The sequence below is a fragment of the Neoarius graeffei genome, chromosome 7 (genome assembly GCF_027579695.1).
Source record: "Neoarius graeffei isolate fNeoGra1 chromosome 7, fNeoGra1.pri, whole genome shotgun sequence".
Lineage (NCBI taxonomy): Eukaryota > Metazoa > Chordata > Actinopteri > Siluriformes > Ariidae > Neoarius > Neoarius graeffei.
In genome coordinates this window covers 57,643,546-57,667,408 of record NC_083575.1, presented here as the reverse complement: position 1 = coordinate 57,667,408, position 23,863 = coordinate 57,643,546, and the positions used below count along the sequence as shown (strand labels likewise).

The window sequence follows — 23,863 nt, the reverse complement described above, 5'->3', positions numbered from 1 at the left end:
ATCTTGCAGCCCAGTTGCAGTCCTTTCTCTTCATCCATATCCAGTTGCTGCTCCTTTCAGCAGCTCCTGACAGTGACTTGACAGCTTGTTGGAAGGCTTGTCCTCTCACTCCCATTACCTTCAAAAGCTTGGTTGTAGATGTAGCAACAAATCCTCTACAGCCAACCTCGACAGGAAGCACCTGGGCACGCCACCCACGTTGTTCGGCGTCGGCTATTAAGTCGGAATACTTCAGTCGTTTCCGCTCATATGCTTCACCAACTGCACCTTCCCAGGGTACAGTTAGCTCCACAATGAAAACCGACTTCTGTGAGGTTGACCATAAGACCAGGTCTGGCCTGAGATTAGTTGTAACAATCTCAGGTGGAAAGATGAGTCTCTGGTCCAAGTCAACCTGCATTCTCCAATCCCAGGCACTATCCAAGAGGGTTAGTTCCACTCTTGCTGCAGGTTTTGCTGGGAGTTGTCCTGCTCTCACAAATGTTGTGGTAGTTATACGTCCAGGCACTGAGGGAGGGAGGGCGTTGGTGCTGATTCTCCTTCCTTCCAGAGAGATGGCCAGTTGTCGTAACACCTGGTTGTGTCTCATTTTTGCACCACCCTAATTTGAGTAAACTGAAAAATGTGTAATCTGAGTTATATTATTAACCTTACTTTTTCCTGTTATAAGTTAAACAGATGTTATATTAAACTTTGTCTCGTCAACATTTTGGAAATTGTTTGTGTTCATTGAGATATTGTTTAAAATGTTACTTTTCAAAGGGGGTGTACTCATTTACGCTGAGCACTACATGTATAAACAAACAAAGAAACAAACAAATAGCATTAATCTGTACATAAACATCAAATGTTACTTATTTAAACCCAACTTCAAAAATGAATAGAGTAATTATAATAATAATTTGAAGTGATAAACACATTTGGGGCGGCACGGTGGTGTAGTGGTTAGCGCTGTCGCCTCACAGCAAGAAGGTCCGGGTTCGAGCCCCGTGGCCGGCGAGGGCCTTTCTGTGTGGAGTTTGCATGTTCTCCCCATGTCCGCGTGGGTTTCCTCCGGGTGCTCCAGTTTCCCCCACAGTCCAAAGACACACAGGTTGGGTTAACTGGTGACTCTAAATTGACCATAGGTGTGAGTGTGAATTGTTGTCTATGTGTCAGCCCTAGGGTTGCCACCCATCCCGTAAAATACGGAATCGTCCTTTATTTGGCAATTAAATCTTGGGTCCCGTATTGAACCAATACGGGACGCGATTTGTTCCATATTTTCATAAATGTCCAATACACATGTCTATCTCACACATATCAACACTAAATCTAACAATAATGAACAAAATAAAACAGGAAATACTACGTTGCGGGATCTACCCAGGACACAAACCCCTCCACTCTGTGTCACGCTCTGTGCGTCTGTGCCTGGCTGCCTGCGTCACTGCGTGTGGCCCTGTCACGGTTGCCTAGAGACAGACAACACACACTCAAAAAACCCGGGCCTTTTAAAAATGTCTGCTGCACCCGGGACTCTACCACGTCCTCAAAAGCGTAAACGCTTACAAAAATACAGACGTGAGTGGGAAGAGGCACATCCTTGGCTGGACAGCGTGAGTGGAGATGACTACAGAGCAAACTGTAAAGTCTGTCGGTGAGTGTTTTCAGTGGCGTACGGTGGGCTGTCTGACATTAGACAGCATTCGTCAGGAATGATGATCCAGTGGATCCCAGCATCCACTGGATATGTGGAAAGGGTATTTTCAAGAATGGCCAACAAATGGAGTGTCTGCAGGAACAGGTGCTCCATGGAGCTCATAAGGAGTGAGCTCCTGATCACTCTAAACTTTGAGCAGTCCTGTTCAGAGTTTTACAACAGCGCTTTGAAAGACAAAGAGTTACTCAGTGCAGCAAGGAGTAACAAGAAGTACACTTGGAAAAAGAAGTGAGGGAAATCTGTTGATTGTTTAAATCTGGTCTACTCCACAGACAAGAGAAACACATACATGTCAACCTTTGGTCAATCAAACCTGTATAACCAACCTCCAAAATCCGTATTTCCCTTATAAAATCTGTATATGATGCAAATTAAAATAATTTACCTAAAATTTGAATGATCATTAACAATGATTTATACCAGTTACTTTTTATTCAATATTAATAACAATAAACCTTCAGAATGAATACAAAGCTCCAATGTTTGACACAAACACAAAGTGTTATTAGCGTAGTTACGAAGGAAATACTTCGTTGTTTGGAGACAGGTTTCACCGAGCGGCTATTATGCACGAGACTTCATATTAGTCACAAAGTCAGGAAAATCTGTTCATAAAATTATGTTATAATGACCAAATACAATGAAAAGTATTTTTCCAGTCTCACCTGTGAAAGGTAATCCCATGTGATCTCATTTGGACGGTAAACCTGGCAGCGAGGATGACGTATGATTCTACGCAGAAGGCGGCGTCTATGTTTATATGTCTATGACTTCCCGGTTGGCGGGATTCTCGCAATGCGGTGTGCGCATGATCAAAAGTGGAACGAAGTCTCGCTACCACAAGATAACGCGCAATTTCATAAGACTCTTTACTGGCTGTCTGTGGTGTACAGTACGTTTGTAAATGTTATGCGCTCTTTTATCATCATGGGAATTGATTATGGCTCTAAATAAATATGGAAGTTTTTTTAAAGAATCCGTATAACTTTATTTATACGCCCGTATACTACGTTTATTGAATCAAATCCGTATAAAATACGGACATTCCGTATAGGTTGACATGTATGGAAACACAACAGTTCCTGATGAACTCAGGACTGTTGAGGGAAGGAGTAATGTTTTGCACTTTCTTGTTTTCTGCATTCTTGAATAAGCAGACATACATGTTTGTTGTGTTTTTGTTCTCTTTTTTCCTCTCTAAGTAAAAATGTCCTCAAGGTTCACAAAGAGAGTCCCTACACCAAGAACAGTTATGCACTTACATTTACAGTGATATTAAGTTCTCAATATATTTAGATTATCTCTCATCTCATCTCATTATCTCTAGCCGCTTTATCCTTCTACAGGGTCACAGGCAAGCTGAAGCCTATCCCAGCTGACTACGGGCGAAAGGCGGGGTACACCCTGGACAAGTCGCCAGGTCATCACAGGGCTGACACATAGACACAGACAACCATTCACACTCACATTCACACCTACGGTCAATTTAGAGTCACCAGTTAACCTAACCTGTATGTCTTTGGACTGTGGGGGAAACCGGAGCACCCGGAGGAAACCCACGCTGACACGGGGAGAACATGCAAACTCCGCACAGAAAGGCCCTCGCCGGCCCCGGGGCTCGAACCCAGGACCTTCTTGCTGTGAGGCGACAGCGCTAACCACTACACCACTGTGCCGCCATATTTAGATTATATTTTAAAAGTTCATTGTTGCCTACTTGTACATTATACATTTTTACAGCATTGGCAATAAAGCATTTCAAGCTTTAAGTATGAGTAATTGCTTTCTTGATCACGCCTTTACTAAAAACACCTACAAAATAAAGCCTACCACTGCTGCGGGCAGCCCACCCCATGGGAGTCGTGCCCGTGGTGGTCATGGCCCCAAGGAGCCGTGGTGGGCATCCCTTATTTTCATTTCTGAATGGTGGCAACCCTAGTCAGCCAATTTATGATGACCTGGCGACTTGTCCAGGGTGTACCCCGCCTTTCGCCCGTAGTCAGCTGGGATAGGCTCCAGCTTGCCTGCGACCCTGTAGAACAGGATAAAGCGGCTACAGATAATGAGATGAGATGAGATGAGATGAAACACATTCAGGCCGACCATCACTGCTCCATGACCTCAGCCTAGTGTGTTCAAAATAAATAAAATATATAGTTTATATACTTATATTTGTAGGCAACTACAAATTTAATTATTTTAAGACGTCTTTTTTTTTTTGCATGACAGTGAGAAAACTTTTCATTTCAGCTGGAAAAAAGCGCCATGTATTGAAGCTTTGTTGAAGCGTTTTAAATAAAGTTTTGTAGTGAGGGAGTGATGACGTAGCGCTGGTTTGATTCCGTTTTGCGGGAAACAGCTGCAGTAACTTTTAGTTTCATGTTCAGGAGAGAAATCAACTTTATGCCTGTAGAATGTCGGAACCGAACAATAGTTAGACGGTTTTCCGTCTCTGTTTGCTTCTCTAACGAGTATTAGGTGTAAAAATCGGAGTGGCTATGAGTGAGTTAGCAGGCTGGCTAGTTTAGCAGTAGCAGCACTGTAGTAGTGTTTAGCTTGTTAGCTTCATTCAGTGGCACAACATCAGCTCATTCACTTGTTTGTTTGACAATGACTCAAGGCTTGCTTAAAGAGTTTCCTTTATTAGTTGCGCTGGATAAAGAGCAAACTATTTACGATGGCTTTGTCTCAGTACAGGTAAGCGATTAAAACTGATATAACTGATAAAAGCGATTAAAACTGGTACCAGACAAAAGTTTGGACATTTCTTCTCCTCATTAACTTTTTCTTTATTATTGTTTAAAAACGCTTCATGTATAAAAGCATGTGTATCCAGAATTATAGCATTGTGTGTTTTGACAGGAAAGAGACTTCAGGTTAAGAATAACGCTGCCTCCAGACCATCAGCTGAAACAGGCAAAGTATATATATATATAAAAAACAACCTTTTTTAATTTAACCTTTATATATTTTTAAGTGCCCCTGAAATCCAAAGGACATTTTATACCTGTCTCCACATATTATGTACATCAATATTATCGTATGTCTAGAAAATTTGATTTTATTTATCCTTTATTTTACCAGGAATGTCCCATTGAGATCCATTATCTCTTCTTTCCAGGGAGTCCTGGCCAAGGTGGCAGCAAATAAAGTTTCAATATACACTACCGTCCAAAAGTTTGGGGTCACCCAGACAATTTTGTGTTTTCCATGAAAAGTCACTTTTATTTCCCACCATAAGTTGTAAAATGAATAGAAAATATAGCCAAGACATTTTTCTGGCCATTTTGAGCATTTAATCGACCCCACAAATGTGATGCTCCAGAAACTCAATCTGCTCAAAGGAAGGTCAGTTTTATAGCTTCTCTAAAGAGCTCAACTGTTTTCAGCTGTGCTAACATGATTGTACAAGGGTTTTCTAATCATCCATTAGCCTTCTGAGGCAATGAGCAAACACATTGTACCATTAGAACACTGGAGTGAGAGTTGCTGGAAATGGGCCTCTATACACCTATGGAGATATTGCACCAAAAACCAGACATTTGCAGCTAGAATAGTCATTTACCACATTAGCAATGTATAGAGTGGATTTCTGATTAGTTTAAAGTGATCTTCATTGAAAAGAACAGTGCTTTTCTTTCAAAAATAAGGACATTTCAGAGTGACCCCAAACTTTTGAACAGTGGTGTACATAAACAACATACACATAGAACATGCAATATTAAAACACATAAGCGCACAGGCATTCCGAAAAATGAAAATAAAATAAACACAGACTAAGCACATGACATCTGGAATGTCTAACATTCCAGATGTTGTGGACAAAAAAAATAAAAAATGAATTAAAGATATAAGGGTTAAACATTCTGAAAAACAATGGCACTGTTGTGTGAGAACTGAGTTTAAAAGGTTTTTAAAGACATTTAGGGAGGGTAGGGAGTCCAAATTTAAAGTACTTTTGTAATGTATTCCACTTGTGCTGCGTATGAACTAAAGGCAGATTTGCCCGGTTCTGTCCGTGTAGGTGGAGACTGAAGGAGGAGTTTTACTGATGAACGTGTACTGTAAGTGTTAGTGCAGAATGTCAGTAAATTGCATATGTACTGAGGTAGTTTACCCATTAAAGCCTTTGCAATAAATACTAGGCTGTGAGATTTCCTTCTAAGCTGTAGTGATATCCACTGCACCATGTCATATAGATTACAGTGATGTGTTCCTGCTGCAGCACCAGTTACTCAAAGCAGAATGATAAACAACATCCAGCTTTTTCAGATAGGATGAAGATGCATGCATGTATATTATATCGCCATAATCTAATACATAAAATAAATACGAAGGAATAATATATACGTGTGTGCGCGCGCGCATATTGTTGCCTCACAGCAAGAAGGAAGCAAGTTTTCTTCCAGGATAACCTTGTACATGGCTTGATTCATGTTTCCTTCACCAACATAAATCTGCCCCATTCCAGCCTTGCGGAAGGCCCCCCCCAGATCCTCCACCAAACTCCACAATGGGTGTGAGACACTCGGTGCGTTTACATGCACATAGAGAAAATCGAATTTCTGCCGTTGCTCAGTTCAGTTCAGTTGGTCGGGTTCAATGCCCGAACTGATGATCACATCATCAGTTTTTCTTTGGCTAATCAGACACAAGGTACGCCACCACTCTTGCCAGAGCGGTTGGGGGTTAGGTGCCTTGCTCAAGGGCACTTAAGTCAATCCTGCTAGATTTCTCGGAATCAAGCTACACGACCTAGATTATGCGATTTCTGCCGAGCTACTTATTGCATGTAAACCCTGTTGAGCTACGTATTCGAGCTACTTACTTCAGCACTGCCCCTTCCGGAAGTGACGAGTGACGAGACCACAAGCGGGAAGCACAACAGCCTCGGTCGGCATGACAACGGCATGAATCTTTTCTTTTTGTGGCATTGTTTGCACTGTTAAAATTTAGCTCACTTACTGTATCACCAAATACATCTGTACAGCTGTTGCATAGCTGTGAATTGTGTACATAAACAAGTCACTGTATTTGTGTGTGTGTATATATATGTCCAACATCTGAACAATGTCAATAAAAACAAAACAATTGAACTTTGTGTGTTTATTAAGACACAAGTTAAATTGTAAGCAAAAAATGGACTTTAGAAAAATATACAATTGTGCAAAATAAGTTGTCTTACAAAACAGTGGTCTGCACAGGACAGTTTGTAGCCATACAGTCTGTTAGAGCAAGCCTAACAGCTTGAGCACGGAACTTGTGAACACAGAACTGCCAGTGTTGCCAGATTGGGCGGTTTCAAGTGCATTTTGGCGGATTTGAACATGTTTTGGGCTGGAAAACGTCAGCAGTATCTGGCAACACTGCTGATAACTTTGTTTATACTCTTGAATAGCTCTTCTTCATGACGACAACCGGAAGTGTACCAACACGATGGGGCGTGTAGCGCCACCTGTGGCTCGGGTGCACAATGCACCTCACACAATAGCTCGATTTCATTGTGTGCATGTATGATTGGATTTCTCTGGCACCCTGCTGGGACCTTCAGCTCGATTACCGACAGCAGCTTGATTTGGATGTGCATGTAAACGTAGTCACTGTGGCTTGTAGGCCTGTCCAGGTCTCTGTCGAACCATTAGAAGACCAGGTGACGGAAAAAGCTGAAAATTGGACTCCTCAGAGAAGATGACCTTCCTACAGTCCAATCCTTATGGTCTTTAGCAAACCTCAGCCTGGCTCTTCTTTGCTTCTCATTGATGATTTTTTTTTCTAGCTTTGCATGACATCAACCCTGCCCGGAGGCATATGTTTCGAACCGTTCTTACCGTGCACTTAACCCCAGCTGCCATTTGCTATTCTTTTTGTAGTCGCTTGATGACCTTCAAAGGAGCTGATGATCATACCGGTCAGTGGAGAGACGTTTTCACCCTCTGCCAGTCTGTAACTTTGTTGCCCCCAATATCTGCTTCTTGACCTTGTGTTTTTTATTTATATATATATATATATATATATATATATATATATATATATATATATATACACAAAAAAAAAATGAAAAAGTATGTGGACACCTGACCGTCACAGGTATATATGGGTCTTTTGGTCATACAGAATGTCTTTGTATGTTGTAGCAGGACAATTTCCCTTCCCTGGAACTAAGAGGCCCAGATGTGCTTCAGCATGACGATATCACTGTGCACACAGTAAGCTCCATGAAGACATGGTTTGCCAAGGTTGGAGTGGAGGAACATGAGTGGCCTCCACAGAATCCTGACCTCAACCCCACTAGACTCCTTTGGGATGGACTGAAACACTGACTGCACCCCAGACCTCCTTGCACAATGTTTAAGGACTGACCTAATGCTGTTGTGGCTGAATGAGTGTAAATCCCCACTGCCATGTTTCATAATATAAGCCTTCCTCAAAGAGTGGAGATGATTAGAACAGCAAAGGGGGCTAAATCTGGAATGGGATTTTCAACAAGCACATATCGGCGTGATTGCATTGTCTGCAAAATTTTGGCTATATGGTATATTCTGTATGTCCTGCCCTCGGGAGCAGGTCTTGCTCAACAGTAGCAGCTTGTTTGTAACAAACATGGTTCATTGACTGTGCATCTTGCCACACGCTGTTCACTTTTCCAAGCGTCCCTTAGTGGAGGGGGGGGGGTTGCAGTTTATTCATTTGGAAGACGGTGAATTTTGTCCAAGGGCAGTTCACTGGTGAAATGTCTCACTACTTTACGCTGATCAAGAATGTGATTGTGTCTTTAGACGCTGTCAGGGCTTCTCTATCAATAAGAGTAAGTAATATAATTTTATCTACCACGTTGAAGTGTCCGATGCCCCCCAGTGATGACCCTATGGCTCTCCATGACCATCGGTGCCACTGACGGTCAACCTCAGCACAAACATGCGTCCATCTCGTCATTGCAGATATTGTGGTGCATCGTTATTGGCTGTTGTGTAAATCAGCCAAGCATTTAAACATGGTATGACTGATTCTTGTTTCAAAAGGAAATGCGTCAACATACAGAATCAAATCAGCTCGTAAGTCATTTCTTGGGCACTTTAAGCAGGAGCTTTATCGATATGATTTTATGGAATAGCTGGGTGTTAATGTTGGGTTGTGAAAATTGACCATGGTTGCTGCTTTACAGACTGCACTGCTGCTGGGAACTGAAACAGCTGCTGAAAAACCATCAGCACATCCTAAAGCAGGTCTGTATAATCACAAGGCTTGACATTATTGTTAAATTTTTCATTAGATCGGTTGATGGTTTAATTACTTTCCAATATTTGATAGTGATACAAAGCTCACTGATGAGCTGCATTTAGGCACATTTTGTTTTTAGGAAATCTTTGAATAAGCTCATTCATTAATGGTGAGGACTATGCTCATTAATCATTTGCCAGGGTTGGAGTTGCTGTTGGGTTACAGCAATAATAATGATGATGATTATTGATTTTTATTCTGTTTCTACAGAGGTTACAGCATTCTTCAGATTTGTTCGGGTTTCTTCTGGAGCTGAGGACCATATTGGTAATTTATAGTATTTTTATTTTGCCACGTTTCTCGTTTCACTCGTCATATCATTGCTACATGTTGACATTATCTCATAGTGAATGCATGAATGACTGTATAAACATACTGTTTTACCTTGTTCTGAATGTTCCTTTGTTTTCATTACTTTTGATCAGGAAGTGGCACTGAAGAGCCAGCCAGGCTGGCCGTCCATCCCACCACCTCAGTACTATTCACAGCTCATCGCAGAGATCGAGAGTTTAGGATGGGATAAGTATGACATGCTTGCATCTTATTATTTTGGACCCTGTTTACATCTGGGTGTTTCATGCATCTTGTCCCTTAGTAAGTTTCTAACCCAAGGGTGTCGAACCCAAGAGTGTTCTGTCTGGGCCACGTTGGCATTTTTGTGAGCCCTTGCAGGGCTATAAACTAAGGTCATTATGTGTGAATCTATTCTCTAAGCTTCTTTACTGCAGCAGTAAAAAAAAGAAATTAGTCAGGCTTATCGTTGCCGAGAACATGCATGTCCTTCATCTCCTGCCGCTCTTGTTTTTGTTCATTTTTATCCCCCACTGGTCGAAAGGCCCAAAGGGGGATTACGTCATGGTGATGTCCGTCTGTCCGTCCATCCCGGGAAGGGTACTCACCTTCTGAAATCAACTCCTCTCACAGTTTTTGGAGGAATTTCAAGAAACTTGACAGGATTCTTTGTTATATTTTGGTAATACGCATATTAAAATTTCGTTCAACTCAGTCGCATTTTACCGGAGTTATGGCCCTTGATTACCAAACTTGTACTTTGACAATTTCATGAGGGTGTATTAAGCATTTCTAGTATAGAGAGAGTTGCCAGTGGGGGATATTGTGCTCTCTGAACACTCTTGTTGTAGGTTACTACACCGGTCAGTGCATTTTAACATTTGGAGTCGGTCATTATAACGAAGTTCAACTAACACCAGACATGTTTCTGAAGTGTTTTAGACCAATATGAAAATAAGATAAGATGCGTATAAAATGCAAGCCCGTGAACCCAGTTGCGTTTGTTTTACACTTAGCTGAATATTTAGACACAAAATACAAATATTAGTTCTTTGATACAATTTTGTGATTGTATTTTATGTACAGCGGCTCTGTCTTTCACATTTCTGTTTGTGGCGAAACATGGCGTATCTGGTACCTTAATAAATATAGTTTGGTTCAAGATACCAACTTCATATTTTGTGAAAATATTAATGAAGGCATGCTCTTTCCAGTGGTATAATTGTTTTTATGGTTGACCTTGTCATACATGAGCAATATAGGTGTGAAATTATTTTTTTTAATGCCTCATAAATCAGAATTTTATTTCTTTTTGAAAAAACTTAGTACTATAGCATGAGAAATAAATGCCAAAATTTGAAAGATTGTGCTTCAATGTGGAAATACAGAGGGCCAAAACTGCTCCAAAGCACAAACGATTTTTTTTCTTTTTAAATACAGTATTCAGCAAGCTATAAACTGACAAATATGCAATTGTGGATCTTAATTAAAGACATCTAGTACCTCAGAACAACTCCTGAAAATTTCATGCATCTAGCATGAATAGTTCAAAAGTAATGACTTATTGAACTTTAGCATCTTTTTTCTGTACCACTCGTTTTTACAGTAAAATCAGTGTAAGGCTGAAATTTTGTATGGTGTTTACTGGGAATAATAACATTAGTTTGTGAAAGTATGAAGGAAATCGGAGATGGTCAGTCGGGAGGCCTCCGGTGATTTCATATGGACTGATCCATGTTCTCATTCTCATTGTGTCTCAGTGGGTCCCCCCTAGCCTGGCTAACGCGACTGCAAAGCTCTACGAGCTATTGGTCTGGCAAAGATATTAAGCCCAACTGTTTCCCAGAGCCCGTGGTTGACCCGCCTCCCTGAAATGCCTCAGTTTGCTACTGGTCGAAGCCAGAAAAGGCTGTGACGAAGCTTAAACCACATCACTCTTTCCTCTGACGTATGCGACGCGTCGGGGCTAACTGGTAGATTAAACTCTTACCGAAGCCGGTTGGGAGCAAGGCAAAAACGTCCTTCCTTTCAATAAATACCTCCAGGGCTGCTCTTTGCTCCGTTTTCAATGAGAACTTCCCGTTGAATGCTTTCAATACAGCACCTATGCGTAATAGATGCGGAAGCGTGAATGAAGCGCTTCCGGCATAGATTCTGCAAACAATCTATGGCTTCCGGTCGCAGTTCTACTACGTCAGTGCCTTGAACACGCCTCTACCCAGGGCCGTTGGAGATGCTCAAAGTTGATTGGTTCCCAATTTTTCGGGAGCTTGGAAGAGCTGTAGATAGCTTGCCTGGCCAGACTAAGCTCGCAACAGGCCCTCATGTTGCGTCACGCTTAGGATGGGCGGGCCCAGGCTAGGTCCCCCCCCCCACCCCACCCCGGGTTCTCTGGATTCTTCCCTGAATTAAATAAATAAATATTTTATTTTATGTCATATTTCTAAGTGAACTGTATGGTAACTGTATGGAACTGTATGGTCCAACATCATTTCTCTGCATGACTCCCGGATGTGAGCTGGTCGTATGCTTGAGCATTATTGTTCTTTATAAAAACGGAACACGTACATGTGCAACGTAGATTAGACGTATTGCCGCTATACTCTTACGCAGCGTGTCCGGAGTGAATGCTAGGCAATGCTGCTCTTGTGTGAAAAATATTGGCTCGGAGTGAACTCCAGACAGATTAGATTAGATTAGATTAGATTAGATTAGATTAGATTAGATTAGATTAGATTAGATTAGATTAGATTAGATTAGATTAGATTAGATTAGATTAGATTAGATTAGATTAGATTAGATTAGATTAAACTTTATTGATCCCTTTGGGAGGGTTCCCTCAGGGAAATTAAGAATTCAGATTCAGTTTGTTGATATTTGCTCCATTTGGCTCACAGATAAGTTTGACATCTGTGTGTTAACTGCACTCCTTTACAGTTGCAGACACAGTAACGGTGGAATATGCAAATTAGCTCATTATTTGTTTGACCGCCAACAACTTCTTTTTTTTTTATGCTTTTTTCTGTCTTCTGTTCTTTTATGCAAACCATGATTTATGATTCAAAAATTGCAGATTTCTGTGCTGTTGTTCATCAGGTATGGAAAATGTGAGTTCGGATGAAATATAGCAGGTAGGTTTGGTTATTAAACGTGGCCTGGAGAGACAGCTGCATTCACACCTGTGGCTATAATGCATCTCAAAGTATTTGGAAATTAAAACGGGGTTGGTTTTTTTATTTTTATTTTTTGGGTTGATGATCCCTAAATGAGAGAGAATACTGAAAAACAAGATGCATGAAACAACTGCATGTAAATGTGGGCTTATACTATATGCCAACCCCAGCACTTCTTGACTATTTATAACATTTTTGTATTTCATTTCTGTGATTGAAATATCCTGAATGGAGTTGTAGAGCACATACTGTACACTGATGATAGCTAAGATGTTTATCTATATGATACAGATGTGTACTTCAGCTATGTAGTTCTCCCTACACAGAGACCGTTTGTGGCTTGCGGACCATGTGTCACATTTTGATTCTTTCTGTTAATGGTCAGAGATGTAATTATGATATTAGCAAATGCAAATTGGTCTGTTTGGGCACCCACTTTTAAGCTTAATGGGGAAGTGTAGGAGTTATGAGCGGGAGATGAGACAAGGTGCACATTTCCATTTTTGACTGCTGAATTGTGGTCAGAAGTATTACACAGCAGCTCTATCGGTAAATGTACTTGAGATTAATTAAGATCCTTAATTTGTATTAGTGGTTATAGCCTCAAGTCTGACATGGTAGTGAACTGTGATTGGATTAGGTAAGGGGGGTACGCTGCAGAACCTGGTCATTTTAATGAGTTTTAGTTGCCTTAAAGAAGGCACATTTAGTGTTAATTGCTGTAAAGATGGGGTCACTTTTTTCACTATGGTTTTATCCTCAAAAACAGCTTAAAGATATCAGTCTTTAAGACAAATGATCACTCCTTTTGATCACTACTCAGCTAGATTTATTAAAAGATGCAGTGTAGGGTATGCAATAAGGTGTTGCGCTTCTTTTCCTTTCTTTCTTTCTCTTCTCCTTTCTTTTCTTTCTTTTTCTTTTCTTCTTTCTTTCTTTTTCTTTTCTTCTTTCTTTCTTTCTTTCTTTCTTTCTTTCTTTCTCCTTTTTTTCTTTCTCTTTTCCTTTCTTTCTCCTTTTCTTTCTTTCTTTCTTTCTTTCTTTCTTTCTTTTTCTTTTTTCTTTCTCCTTTCTTTTTCTTTCTTTCTTTTCTCTCTCCTTTCTTTCTTTCTTTCTTTCTTTCTTTCTTTCTTTCTTTCTCTTTTCTCCTCTTCTTTCTTTCTTTCTTTCTTTCTTTCTTTCTTTCTTTCTTTCTTTCTTTCTTTTTCTCTTTTCCTTTCTTTCTTTCTCTTCTCCTTTCTTTTCTTTCTTTTTCTTTTCTTCTTTCTTTCTTTCTTTCTCCTTTTTTTCTTTCTCTTTTCCTTTCTTTCTCTTTTCCTTTCTTTCTTTCTTTTTCTTTTTTCTTTCTCCTTTCTTTTTCTTTTTTCTTTCTCCTTTTTTCTTTCTTTCTTTTCTCTCTCCTTTCTTTCTCCTTTCTCTCTCCTTTCTTTTCTTTCTTTCTTTCTTTCTTTCTTTCTTTCTTTCTTTCTTTCTTTCTCCTTTCTTTCTTTCTTTCTTTCTTTCTTTCTTTCTTTCTTCCTTTTTTCTTCCTCCTTTCTTTTCTCTCTTCTTTCTTTCTTTCTTTCTTTCTTTCTTTCTTTCTTTTCTTTGCACCAGGGTCTTCGTGGGAGGTTATCACTGCTTTCACATTATACAACAGATAGAATCTGAGCCTCTCTATAGACTTTTAACACCCCACCAGGGTAATGACACTTGAAAATGCTTCCTATTGGCTGCCCCCTTGCCATCTATATCAAACTGGCACTTTATACTTTAAAACCCATGATCTCTGGTGTCACCTCAAAAAATGGAATAATATTCTCTCTTTTTAGCACCTGGTTCCAAACTCCTGGATCCTTGACCATATTGCAGCTTACGTTTTTATGCTATATTTCTTTCAGCCAAACGTTTTATACTATTGTCTCTTCGTCCATGGGCTGTTTGTATGCATACACACCAAATGTTCCGTCCAACGTTTATGAGCGCCGCTGATTTTGTAGTTGCAAATGTAATGTTCTCATCAATCCTCCCAGCAAGACATCAAGCTGTCAAGCTGTTTCAATCATCTGAAGTGAATGCCAGCAAGCCCCAATACTTCGCTCGGTGATCTCAGTGGAATGCAGAACAGAAAGGGTTTTCTGTTTGTCGGAAATGAAAGAACCGTATGTTTTAAGGCATCAGTTCATGTGACTGAATGTAATATGTATCCTCTTGCTTGATTGAATGTAAAGGAAGGTGCCTAAGAACGAGAGATGAGACTATTTGGAAAATGTAGGAATTCTGATTACATAATATTACAAGATGAGAATGTTGATGAGAGGTATAGAATGTGGTTGTGCTAAAGGTTTCAGATAAAAGATTTTCAGCCTTTCTAGACAATAGCAAAATACCTGCTGGTTCTGTGCTGTCATGAGGAAAATTAATTAGTCTCAGACGTTCTATGTTCGAGTCTAGGTAAAGCTCAACTGTTAGTAAAAAAAAACCACTGACAATCTAAATTCTGCCCTGTAATTCCTTTTATCAGTGAACCTTTTCCAGAAAACCTGCACCTGAATAACAGATTAAAGGAAAAACCGATATAAGGTCTTAGCAAGGTATTGGGCCACCATGAGGCACCAAAACTGCTTTAATACAAAGTACCTGTCAAAAGTTTGGACACATCTTCTTCTAATTCAATGTTTTGTTTTTTGTTTTTCTTTCTTTTCATTAATTAAAAGACCCTTCATGTCTTCAAGGCAAGTTTATTTATATAGCACATTTCATACACAGTGGCAGTTCAATGTGCTTTACAGAAGTAAAAGCAGAACAGTAAACAATAGAAAATAAAATTACATAAAATAATTGGAGTAAAGTAACAATGGATGTTGTTTCTCTTTACTGAGTCAGAGATGTTCACAAGCGCCGGCGACCGACAGATTGCTCCGCCCACACAGACGGTCTGTGCCGGCTACTCGATCCCAGGAAAAATAAAAACTTGCCTTTCAATGTTCAAGCAATTTATATCATCTCTGCTGTCCATAATTTGCTGCAAATCCAATTATTCCACCACAAAACTGTCTTCGATTCGGGCTTAGCATGACCGGAAGCGGCGCCATAGTTGTTGATCGATTCTTGCGCTCTGATTGGCTGAGCCGGACCACGTGACCACGCTGTAGCATATGTAGTTATGTTACAGAGCCACGCAGTGTACTACAGAGGGTAACGGAGAAAGCCAAGCCCCGCATGCATCTGGAGGGAAATTTCATACATATTTTGCAAGTAGGGCAGCACGGTGGTGTAGTGGTTAGCACTGTCGCCTCACAGCAAGAAGGTCCGGGTTCGAGCCCCGTGGCCGGCGAGGGCCTTTCTGTGTGGAGTTTGCATGTTCTCCCCGTGTCCGCGTGGGTTTCCTCCGGGTGCTCCGGTTTCCCCCACAGTCCAAAGACATGCAGGTTAGGTTAACTGGTGACTCTAAATTGACCGTAGGTGTGAATGTGAGTGTGAATGGTTGTCTGTGTCTATGTGTCAGCCCTGTGATGACCTGGCGACTTGTCCAGGGTGTACCCCGCCTTTCGCCTGTAGTCAGCTGGGATAGGCTCCAGCTTGCCTGTGACCCTGTAGAACAGGATAAAGCGGCTAGAGATAATGAGATGAGATGAGAAATTGCACTAATTAACTTTTGACGAGGCAGACCTGTTGACTGAAAAGCGTTCCAGGTGACCTCATGAAGCTGGTTAAGATAATGCCAATAGTGTGTAACGTCATCAAAGTAAACGCTGGCTACTTTGAAGAATCTAAAATATGAAACACATTTTGTATTTAGCACTTTTCTTTGGTTTACCACATAATTCCATATATGTTCCAGATGTTATTTCATAGTTTTGATGTCCAGTCGTGTTCTCCAGTGTAGAAAATACTGAAAAACCTGTGAAGGAGTCGGTGTGTCCAGACTGTTGACTGGTACTATATGTTATAGATTCTCTGGAAGTCTGTAGTCATTGTAAATACACTGGAGGGAAGAACACCATCTTTCTAAAAGATCTTCCCTCATTTGGTGTTTTGATGATGGTGGTGGTAGAGATCGCTGTTTAACACATCACTCCAAAATCTCTTACTGGTGTTCAGTTGGATTGGGATCTGGAAACTTTGTAGGCCGTAGCGCATGATTTACATCGTGTTCATACTCATTAATCATTCAGTGAGCCCTCGTACACTGTGGATGGGGGTGGAATTATCCTGGGGTGAACTGCTTCCATCAGGATTGAAATGTTTTGCATTGATCCTATTATGAACAGTCATGGACCCAAACCATGCCATCAAAATTCCCCACAGAGCATAACGGAGCCAACACTTTTCTCCTTTACTTTTTCACCTATCTGTGTTTGTTCTACAAATTAAGGAAAGCCTTGTATCTGCATGAGGCCTCTTTAAGGATACGTTTAACAGTTATTCCACAAAATCGAGTCATACATGAGCTGATGGCCGATGAGGCGTGTAGCACTGAGTCAGCTATAAGCCATGTATGACAAGATTGAGTAGAATAGCTGTTTTATTATATCCATATTCAGTGAATTTTGAGAAATGGAGCATTTTTATTTTATTTATTTATTGCAAATTCAATAAATAACTTTTATACAAAATATCCGACAAAATCATTTCTGCTCAGAATGTAAACAAACCGGTGTAATAACAGTAGCAATTTGTGAAAAATGCAATAATAATTCTTGAAAAAAAACGAAATGTTCTTACCATCATTTTTATTCCATATTTTGTTGCTTCATATTTTTTGGGGGTTTTGTTTTCAAGTAGAGTTTTTATTTCATCCTTGGTTGGTTCAGCAACACGCTCCACCATTTTGTTTTTCTCTACTCACGGTATATGAGCTGATAGCCTAGTAGAAGACTAGCTAATCAGACTGTGCGATTGCTCATATCCAGTGACTGTGGGTAGAATAATTCTAGATGTGCATAATGGACACTTTTTTTCAAGAAAAACCTTAATGCTGTATGGTTTTACCTGTTAAAAAAAAAAAAGAAGCAAGTGTTGGGCTTGACATTTAACTTTTAAACTCACGTGCCCTGGGGGGGCAAGTGGGGGTTAATTTCCACTCCCCCCCCCCCCCCCCCCAAATATTAGCACTTGCCCCTATTTTGCGAGTACTATTTTTATTTGATTTATTTTTAGGAAAACCATAGAATAGTTGTGAATTGGGTTGAAGTTCTTATTAAGTTTGGTTATTGGTTACTTTTTACTTGTAACAGACAATAACAATTTTATCCGAGATAGTTTTTCCTGCCTTAGTCGGTTTATTTCCATTTCACATGCATGCAGCTGTCGTAAAGTTCAGTGTGTTTGTGTAGAACTCTCTCTGACTGTAGATTCAATCCTCGATAATGTAGAAATCTCTAACAAAGTTTGCATGAATGCCAAGACTTTTGAACAGTACTGTTTGAGAATATATATATATATATATAATTTATTTTTATATATAAAATTTATTTATTTTTTTGTTATATCATCCACCTCTAGGTTGAAAACAAAAAAAAAACCCGCGATACGTCATGGCAGACAGGATAATGTTTGAGTTTAAAATTATTGTTTAGTGTGTAGGTTGTGGGTGTTTTTCTACAGACCTGGCAACCTGTAACTGAATCGGCGTCTGTCATGAAGCAGTGCGCTTTTTTTTTTTTTTATTTAAACCTAGAGGTGGATAATATAAAAAAATATATATATATAATTTTTTTTTTTTTTTGCACAGGATTGTGTTCCTCTGATAACAGAAACAAAGCTCAGCTTTCTCTGCTCTTAATCTGTTCTGTTCTTTCAGGATTAAGAAAACAGCCAAGACATAATGGTGGATGCGTAGTGAGGGATGCTTTTAGGAACTGAAATAAAAGATCAAAAAGCCTAATTTTTGTGGTGCTAGTTCGTAATATATGCTCATTCCAAATTGCCCGATCGGGCATGTCGGGGACATATCCCACTTGCTCAAATGCGTGTTTCACTTGCCCCGGGCAATCGGGCAGTCCTTAATGTCGAGCCCTGAAGTGTGACAAAGTTTCTGGAAGAAGTGTAGCAGATTGTACAGCCTGCCTTGAAAAAGCTCAATCCAGTACACACGTACTGTAAAACTGACCAAAATGTACCGATGCATTTTTCAAGACAAAGGATTGTCCCACCAAATATTGGCTTTGTTTAGGTTTGTACTGTAGTACTAATTATTTAATTCTAAGCTGAATCCGGGCTACTATTTTACTGATGAATGATTTAGATGTAACTGCATGAGCATTCCCAATCACACTTCCTGTTATTGTGTTAAATTGCAGGCTGATGTTCATCGACACTGACTTCCACACTCTTAAGTTGAAGGCAGAGGACTCCTCTCATCGTCAGCATGTCTTTACAGTCATGCTTAAACCAAAGGTGATGATGCAGAGCAAGCTTATCTTTCAAAACCTACATCACATTCATTTCTTTTTTACTTGCATTTCCTAAATCTTGGATTAACTGATGGGTTTGCTAGAAAATTAAACTTTTGAACTCAAAGCTATATCCGTCAGGTGGATTCAACCCTAGACTGAGAATTAATCGTGTTTGTTTATATACTAAATTTGGTTACGTTTATGTGATATCCTGTGATTTGTAAGAGTTTTTTTCCCCCCCAGAGATCTGAAAATTTAAATGAACTAGCCCTATAAGAGAGAGAGAGAAGCTGAGATGTGCGAAGGGAGCGATAAGGCCATAAATGATCTCTCTAAAATGATTACAGGGGCCACAGCAGAAGCAGAAAATTGAGCAGTTGCAGCATAGTATTTCAGTGAGAGAAGCAGCTCCGGATTTGGAGCAATAGTGGGTCAGAAATGCCAGTGGCGGGTCGCTAGCACCGTGCAGGGTCCTGATGAGATTCAGCAGGGCGTGAGGAACACTTCTTACCCACCTACTTGCTGAGGGTTAAAAATAGCAGCGAGGCCCCTGCTTCATGTTTGCTCACCCTCCCAGGGGAAGGCGTCTCTCTGTCAGGACCTCCAATAGTTGTACCTCCGCTTGGAGCTACGCTGCTGACATGGATACAGTTAGATGACCTCCGGTTTAACTTTAACGGCAAGGGAGTTGTATGAAAGTAGTAACGTGAAATTCCTAGCATTTTCCAACACGTTCAACAAAGTCGTTGGATTATAGTTTTTCATTTTAGGAGTGTGTAACATAAATTTCAAGTACATACAGTATTTCCTATCTAAGCTGCCTCTCTCGTGTGTGACTGTAAGAGCATTTTAATGCCAAATATATACTTTTTTCAGAATTTCACTGCATTCCTTTCTGCATTATAGGCTCTTCTGTGGAGGAACTCTATTTACAGTAGAAGTGACCTTAGGAATCGGATCCTGCGTGAACCTACAAAAAAAAAGTTTCAGGAGTGGGCAGTTTTTACATTTATGTAGACAGCGGCAGGCAGGCAGATTTAACGCCCAAGAGACAAAGCAAGCCATTAATATGGGAGTTGAGTGGATAAGACTGGTTGCTCACATGGTGCCGCATGACATGTTTACTTCAGCTGAATGAATGCTGTAAATACTTCCTGGTCAGACTCTATAGCCCCTTTTACACAGCCTTTTCAAGGTGGAAATTTTACGCCTTTATCCCACCTCGCGTTCTCTATAAGATGTCCGAATGAGGGGTCCACCTCTGAGCTGGAAATATCGGTAGCAACAGAGCCAGAATCGACGTCTATGTAAAAGGTACAGCCGGCATAGCGGGACAGCGTGTGATGGTTTTGACATTGACGGTCTTCTTTCCGAGATCAGCGTGAATTGAAATGTCGCCATCTAGAGCGTCTGAGATCTGCGCACCCTTCTGCCTCAAATTGTTAACTACTTCTCTTCATGTTCTCTTCAGCATATTTCTGATCCCACAAATTGCTTGCATAAGTCTCTACACTCCTCTCTTCCTCGTTAATTTTTACTCTGATTCCCTCCCCCCAATTTGCAATTGCAGTTTTCTGTGACCTTTTTTTTTCTTCTTCCCCAAAAAGCCGGCTCGAATAAAGGACACAAGCACAGTCTATAGATTGAGGCAGTTACTTCCCTTAAACGTGAATTAGTTAATGGAAGTGATTTACATGTTGCGTATGATGCTCAGCAGCTTTGCTTGTGTTTTGAAGAGTGGTATAAAAGTGCACAGCTAACAAAAGCATCTCAACACTCAGTTCACCCGCCGCTGTCTTGAAAGCAGCACAAGTATGCTCGGGGTATTTGTATTTCTGATGCGTAGATACGTCACCCAAGACCCTGATGCTCCATTGTGATGCATCATGCCTCTGGTTGCGGAACATCAATGCAATGTAGAAAAATACGCTGGCTTTTTGTCAGCTTTATTTTGGTTCAGTGTAAATCACTAAAGCTGGAATATCGAGTTGCTAATATTACAGGATATCTGTGTAAAAAGGGCTACTGTAGCTTAAGTCGGTTGTCCTAAGAGTCAAATTTAGTTCGTATTAGTTTTTGTTAGTAAATCACAACCCACCATTATCAGATTTACTGTATTTACACTACCGTTCAAAAGTTTGGGGTCACCCAGACAATTTTGTGTTTTCCATGAAAAGTCACACTTTTATTTCCCACCATAAGTTGTAAAATGAATAGAAAATCTAGTCAAGACATTTTTCTGGCCATTTTGAGCATTTAATCGACCCCACAAATGTGATGCTCCAGAAACTCAATCTGCTCAAAGGAAGGTCAGTTTTATAGCTTCTCTAAAGAGCTCAACTGTTTTCAGCTGTGCTAACATGATTGTACAAGGGTTTTCTAATCATCCATTAGCCTTCTGAGGCAATGAGCAAACACATTGTACCATTAGAACACTGGAGTGAGAGTTGCTGGAAATGGGCCTCTACACACCTATGGAGATATTGCACCAAAAACCAGACATTTGCAGCTAGAATAGTCATTTACCACATTAGCAATGGATAGAGTGGATTTCTGATTAGTTTAAAGTGATCTTCATTGAAAAGAACAGTGCTTTTCTTTCAAAAATAAGGACATTTCAAAGTGACCCCAAACTTTTGAATGGTAGCGTATGACCAAGTTCTTTAAACTAGTAGCCTTTGCTGGTCATTTGAATTGAATGAATTTAATACAAACGTCAGTAAGGCAAAAACAATACACGTTATTTTCTATTATGAATTTCAAGAATAGAAAACACTAACTCCAATAATATCTGTATATTTATTAAGCACATTAAAATAATGGATAGAGGAGTCTGTTTAATGTACTGTATTTTACAGTTAAAGTGGTCTCCAGCTACAAGAATCTTGAGAAACTCTGGTTTAAATTATATATTTATTTACATTTTGGGAAATAGAACTAAAACAAGTGTTGCCAGGCAAAACAAACCTTGCCCGGTAGCACTTATTTTTTGTTTTTAAGTGCAACTAAAGAGTGATTCAGAGGCGCTAAGATTTCCTTACATACAATCGTAGTAAATCTGTAATAACTATGATTTTGACCTTTTTGGTGACCTTGACCGGATGACCCTTAAAATGTTGAGGTTCTGTTTGAGACCAATGCCCATCTATCCTGAAAGTTTCATTAAGATCGGTCCAGGCGTTTTCTCGTAACGTTGCTAACAAAGAAACAAACATACAAAGAAACCCCACCGAAAACAATACCTCGGCCCAGGTGGACTCCGTCCCGGGCGAGGTAGTTAGTGCATTCGAAAATATTGTGGGCAGGTGTAAATAATAACTGTAGGATGAAGGGCAGTATTGAGGAGACTTTCTGCGGGTGAGTGTGGGGTTTAAAAATAAAAATTGCTCCTGCATGCACCACTAACTTATAACTTTAATGACCATCAATCACAAGAAATGAAGAATTTTGTAGTAATGTTGTTTCCCTGTATCCTGCTGTTCTCAGTACCCAGCAGAAGCTCCAGAATGTTCCGCAGATCTGCCTGTCCCACTGGTCGTTCCATGGACTCCACAGGTACAATGTTTTGGTCAAACACCGGATCTTTAAAATGCATTTTTTTCCCCCCCCATTTGATGTGTGAGGCACTGCAGCTTATCCACACCCTTGTGTATTCTGCGGAGATTTTTATTTATTTATTTTTTAAATTGGCCTCTTTTTACTCAACAATGCGAACACAGTGGTGCTAATTACTTTAAGGTTGGCAGTTGAAGACATGTTTGTGTTGATGATGAAAGGTGTTTTTGTACAGAAGTGTTGCTTTTTTTTTTTCTTGGAGCTTACAGCTCTCGGAGGCTTCAGGTTTGCCAGATTTGAGAGGACAGATGAGCTGGTGTGATGAAGGAAAACAAAAAAAAAAAAAACACTAAGAAGACATTACTACTAAGTCTCATAAAGTAGAAGTTTGCATAAACTTCTGTGCATAAAACTAAAGAATTGTATCACAATTTTATATTTCATAATCAGGCAGCACATGAGAGGATTCTACAGTAGCGTAGTGTAAAGCGGTGAAGGTGAGAGAGAGAGCTGGATTGTTTTGTTGCATGTGCAGCATGGCAGTAGTACACAGCTCTCTGACTGTGAAGGCCAGCTCAGCACCTTCTGCTTCCTGCTGCCCTGCTGGGATGCTGATGTCTTGATGTATCTTCTCTGTTCTGAGAAAAATCTGCCTCCTACCTTTTCCAGCTGATTTAGATGAGTAATTATACTGCATGTCATCGCAAGGCCATAATGCACGCTTGTGTATGATAGATCTACAGTCCTGATAAGAGGCTTTTGCTCTTCTGGGCTCTCTGTACGACGGCACATGCAGCAGTGCAGGTGTGGCTCTGCAGGAACACGGCTCAGTCAGTCACCCAGCCAGCGTCCTGGGGACTCGTTCATCAAACTCAACAAGCCTGAGTGCACACGAAATGTGCCATAATTGTGCATATGGTAATAAAGACTAATATTAAAAGTGAAGCTTGTGATATTGCCTCAGAACTGAAGCCATGCATACACACTCTTCTTTCTCATTCCTCTCAGATTAATCAAGTACGCCATTGGGTGATTAACACAACTATATACTATGGCAGATATTAAAGGGTATGGTTAGGAGCCCAAGGTACAGTACTTGCATTAATCCCTTAGTGGTTTTAAAGGTCTCCTTGCATCGTTTTTTCATTAATTGTGCGGTGGTCTCTAGTATGAATGAATGCCCTGTGAGCTGGTTTTGGTGAAAAAAAAAAAATGCTGTGGTTCTCCTGTTTCAGGCTGTTCTAGTTTGCTGGAGGAGTGGGTGGCGGGAGAACGACAGGATTTCAGCTCTTACTCATTAATATTCATGACGTAAACGTGTTACCTCTGATTGGCTAACAGCACTGTGACGCTACCTCCAGTGAGTCAGAACAAGCGGATGTGGGTGTCTTACTACGGCGAGAGAGAAGGAACAAACCGCGAAGGGAAAAATACTGCGCGCTGACGTCATTGAGGTGCGACGCGAGGAAATAAGAAAAATTCAA

The 23,863-nt window shown here is 40.3% G+C and overlaps 1 protein-coding gene across 1 annotated transcript in view; it reads left to right on the top strand.

The window, feature by feature from the left end:
* Positions 1-4,025: 4,025 nt before the first annotated feature.
* fancl (FA complementation group L) overlaps positions 4,026-23,863 on the top strand; it is a 44,302-nt gene continuing 24,464 nt past the window's right edge. The window contains exons 1-7 of the mRNA XM_060926062.1: positions 4,026-4,399; positions 4,565-4,623; positions 8,865-8,925; positions 9,191-9,247; positions 9,406-9,503; positions 18,729-18,825; positions 22,311-22,379. Of these exons, the coding sequence (XP_060782045.1) occupies positions 4,313-4,399; positions 4,565-4,623; positions 8,865-8,925; positions 9,191-9,247; positions 9,406-9,503; positions 18,729-18,825; positions 22,311-22,379 (528 nt within the window). The 5' untranslated portion in view covers positions 4,026-4,312. The remainder of the gene's footprint in view (positions 4,400-4,564; positions 4,624-8,864; positions 8,926-9,190; positions 9,248-9,405; positions 9,504-18,728; positions 18,826-22,310; positions 22,380-23,863) is intronic.